This window comes from Pavona decussata, unplaced genomic scaffold (assembly GCF_977016875.1).
Source record: "Pavona decussata unplaced genomic scaffold, jaPavDecu1.1 SCAFFOLD_248, whole genome shotgun sequence".
Lineage (NCBI taxonomy): Eukaryota > Metazoa > Cnidaria > Anthozoa > Scleractinia > Agariciidae > Pavona > Pavona decussata.
Window position 1 is genome coordinate 535,813 of NW_028145652.1, and position 2,314 is coordinate 538,126.

At 38.5% G+C, this 2,314-nt stretch overlaps 1 protein-coding gene across 1 annotated transcript; it reads left to right on the forward strand.

Moving 5' to 3' along the window:
- The first annotated feature begins 940 nt into the window (after window positions 1-940).
- LOC146457104 (uncharacterized) lies at window positions 941-2,076 on the forward strand. Its single transcript, XM_085092363.1, has 2 exons — window positions 941-1,375; window positions 1,836-2,076. Exons 1-2 carry the CDS (start codon window positions 955-957, stop codon window positions 1,958-1,960), a joined length of 546 nt encoding a protein of 181 aa, XP_084948489.1. The 5' UTR covers window positions 941-954; the 3' UTR covers window positions 1,961-2,076.
- The last annotated feature ends 238 nt before the right edge of the window (window positions 2,077-2,314 follow it).

Genomic DNA, 2,314 nt, shown 5'->3' on the forward strand with positions numbered 1-2,314 from the left:
TGTGAATGTGGGATCCAAAAAATATCAAAATATTATGCACATTGTAGGTAAATATTCAGGACGGGATCGCCCAGTTATCGAGTTGCGGTAGTTTTCTTGACGTTCACTGAATAATACATCATTCCCATATATTCACATAAAATATTTCATTATATGCCACACATTGATATTCCAATCCTAGCAGTATTCAGCCCTGAAAGCACTTAATTCACAGGTTCAACTTCAAGTTGAGGTAGCGTAATGATAATTACGTTATTTAATAACAGAAATTTCGCATGTTTGTCCCATAAACCTAGATTAATGGCCTGTATAGCTCAGTGGTAGAGCTTCCGCACTAGTAATCGAAACCACTCGGATTTCCTTTGTGACATTCACTGAATAATACATCATTCTCATTCTCCGTTCGTGTTTCATATTTGTTATCTACTTGACAAGAGAAGTTGATGGAAGGGTTTTCAGCGAAATATATATTTTAGATAAAATTTGAATATGACGTTCTTAGGGACTCACTCGCTCTTTGAAACACATGTTAAAACACGCCTCGTATAATTGCCAAACTGCGGTTATTAAGCCAAAAGGCCATGCGGCATCCGCAAGATTTTATTTACAGGTTTATCTAGAAGTTTGATATGGTGCATTTGGCTCACTCCGCAGTTTCTAACGAATCTTTCTCACCAAGGAGGCTCCAAGATATGCAAACTTTAGAAAACTTAACAAGTAGGCCCCGGTTCCTGGAAAGCCGATTAAACTATCCCCGATTAGCGGTTAACTGGCGAACAAATTTCTTATTCTTAGGATAACTAATCTAGGATTAAATAACATTCCTGAAAGCAGATTTATCCCTCGATTAACTAATCCTGGATTAGTGACGGTTCAAACCGGATTAACTAGTTTTTCGAATATCTGGCGGAGACGTTTCCATTTTGCGCGGGAGAAAAAGTGAAGGATAGGAAAATGGCGGAAAGTGAAATTGAGATTAAGGCCGAGAGGAAAAGAAAACCAAATTTTTCTATGAACAAAATGTCTGTCATAACAGACAGTGTGCGGAAAATTCTTGATATAATTCAGTCAAAGTTGACAAATAACGTTACCAACAAGAAAAAAAAAAATCAAATATTGGAAGAGATAACCAAAGACGTGAACGCGGTGGGAAAAGCCAGTCGCACCGTTCAAGAGGTGAAAGACAAGTGGAAGAATCTCCACTCAACGGCTAAGAAGGAGTTCTCCACATTCAAAAAGGAGTCCAAGAAAACTGGTGATGGACCCCCACCGAAGCAGCCCTCACAGTCAAGCGAGCAAATAATTGAGATATTTGAAGATATACCCGCTTTTTCCGGCCTGAGGGGTTTCGAGACTGGCGGCGACGGAGGAGCTGGTGACTAGTATGCAAATTTTTAGTGTTGCAAAATAAATGCTGGTCATGTGATTTCCTTGAAATTTATTTTCCGCCATGTTTTGTACGCGTTTACCGTTTGTCGGCTAGAAAAGTTTCAGTGGAGCCTGATACGCAAGTTAAAAGATAAGTAACTTGACTGTTAGGAGGAGGAAAAATTGTTTAAGCAAATTTTTAACCAAATGTCAGGTCAACATGCAATTGACTTGAGCTCGCTACGAAACTTCGTTTCGTAGCGAAAAAGTCGAAAAAGCTTGTAACTGTCAAAATCGTTTTATTTTTTTGTGAACCTCTGCACTAACTTTTCCAGTCGTCGGTTTTTGTGTACACAAGATTTGGATCATATGATTCTGCTAGTGTCACTTGTTGTGCAATAATTTGATATTTTTGTGATTAACAAAGCCTTCATGAAACATAAATTGTGTTTTGAAATGCTCTCTAGAGGAAGATGCTTGTTTACCAGCCGAGTGTGCGACAAATTTTGATGATAGCAGTGAAGGAGTTGGTTCTTCCTCAGCCAAGCCTGCTGAGGTGAAGTTTGCGCCGAAGAATGCGAAGAGAGAGTGAGCACTGATGATGTGTTAAAAATGCAGTATGAGTGTCTTTCTTGTCAAAAAGAAAACTTGCTCTTGAAAAAACAGAAACTGCAACTAGATTTACAGATTTGGAACAGCAAGTGAATGCCTCATTAGCTAGTGCATTGAATGTAGACTTTTTAGTTGCTGAGTAGGCTACATTGGAGCAAATATAAAGCTAGAGTCTGTCTCAGCTGTCTTACACTTCTGTCATGCTTAGCAATTTCCCATGGCACACCCATCAGTTTACCCGTTTATAGTTTGTTTTAATCAAATCCCGTTTCAAATATTTATTTCTACTTTTGAAATAGGGATCAAGTTTGCAATTTATTGAGGCAGTTTTTAA

Bases quoted from the DNA above. Each gene is read 5' to 3' on its own strand.
- LOC146457104 (XM_085092363.1), top strand. From the start codon at position 955: ATGGCGGAAAGTGAAATTGAGATTAAGGCCGAGAGGAAAAGAAAACCA. The intron at 1,376-1,835 runs GTGACTAGTATG...AATGCTCTCTAG, and splicing joins TGGCGGCGACGGAGGAGCTG to AGGAAGATGCTTGTTTACCA.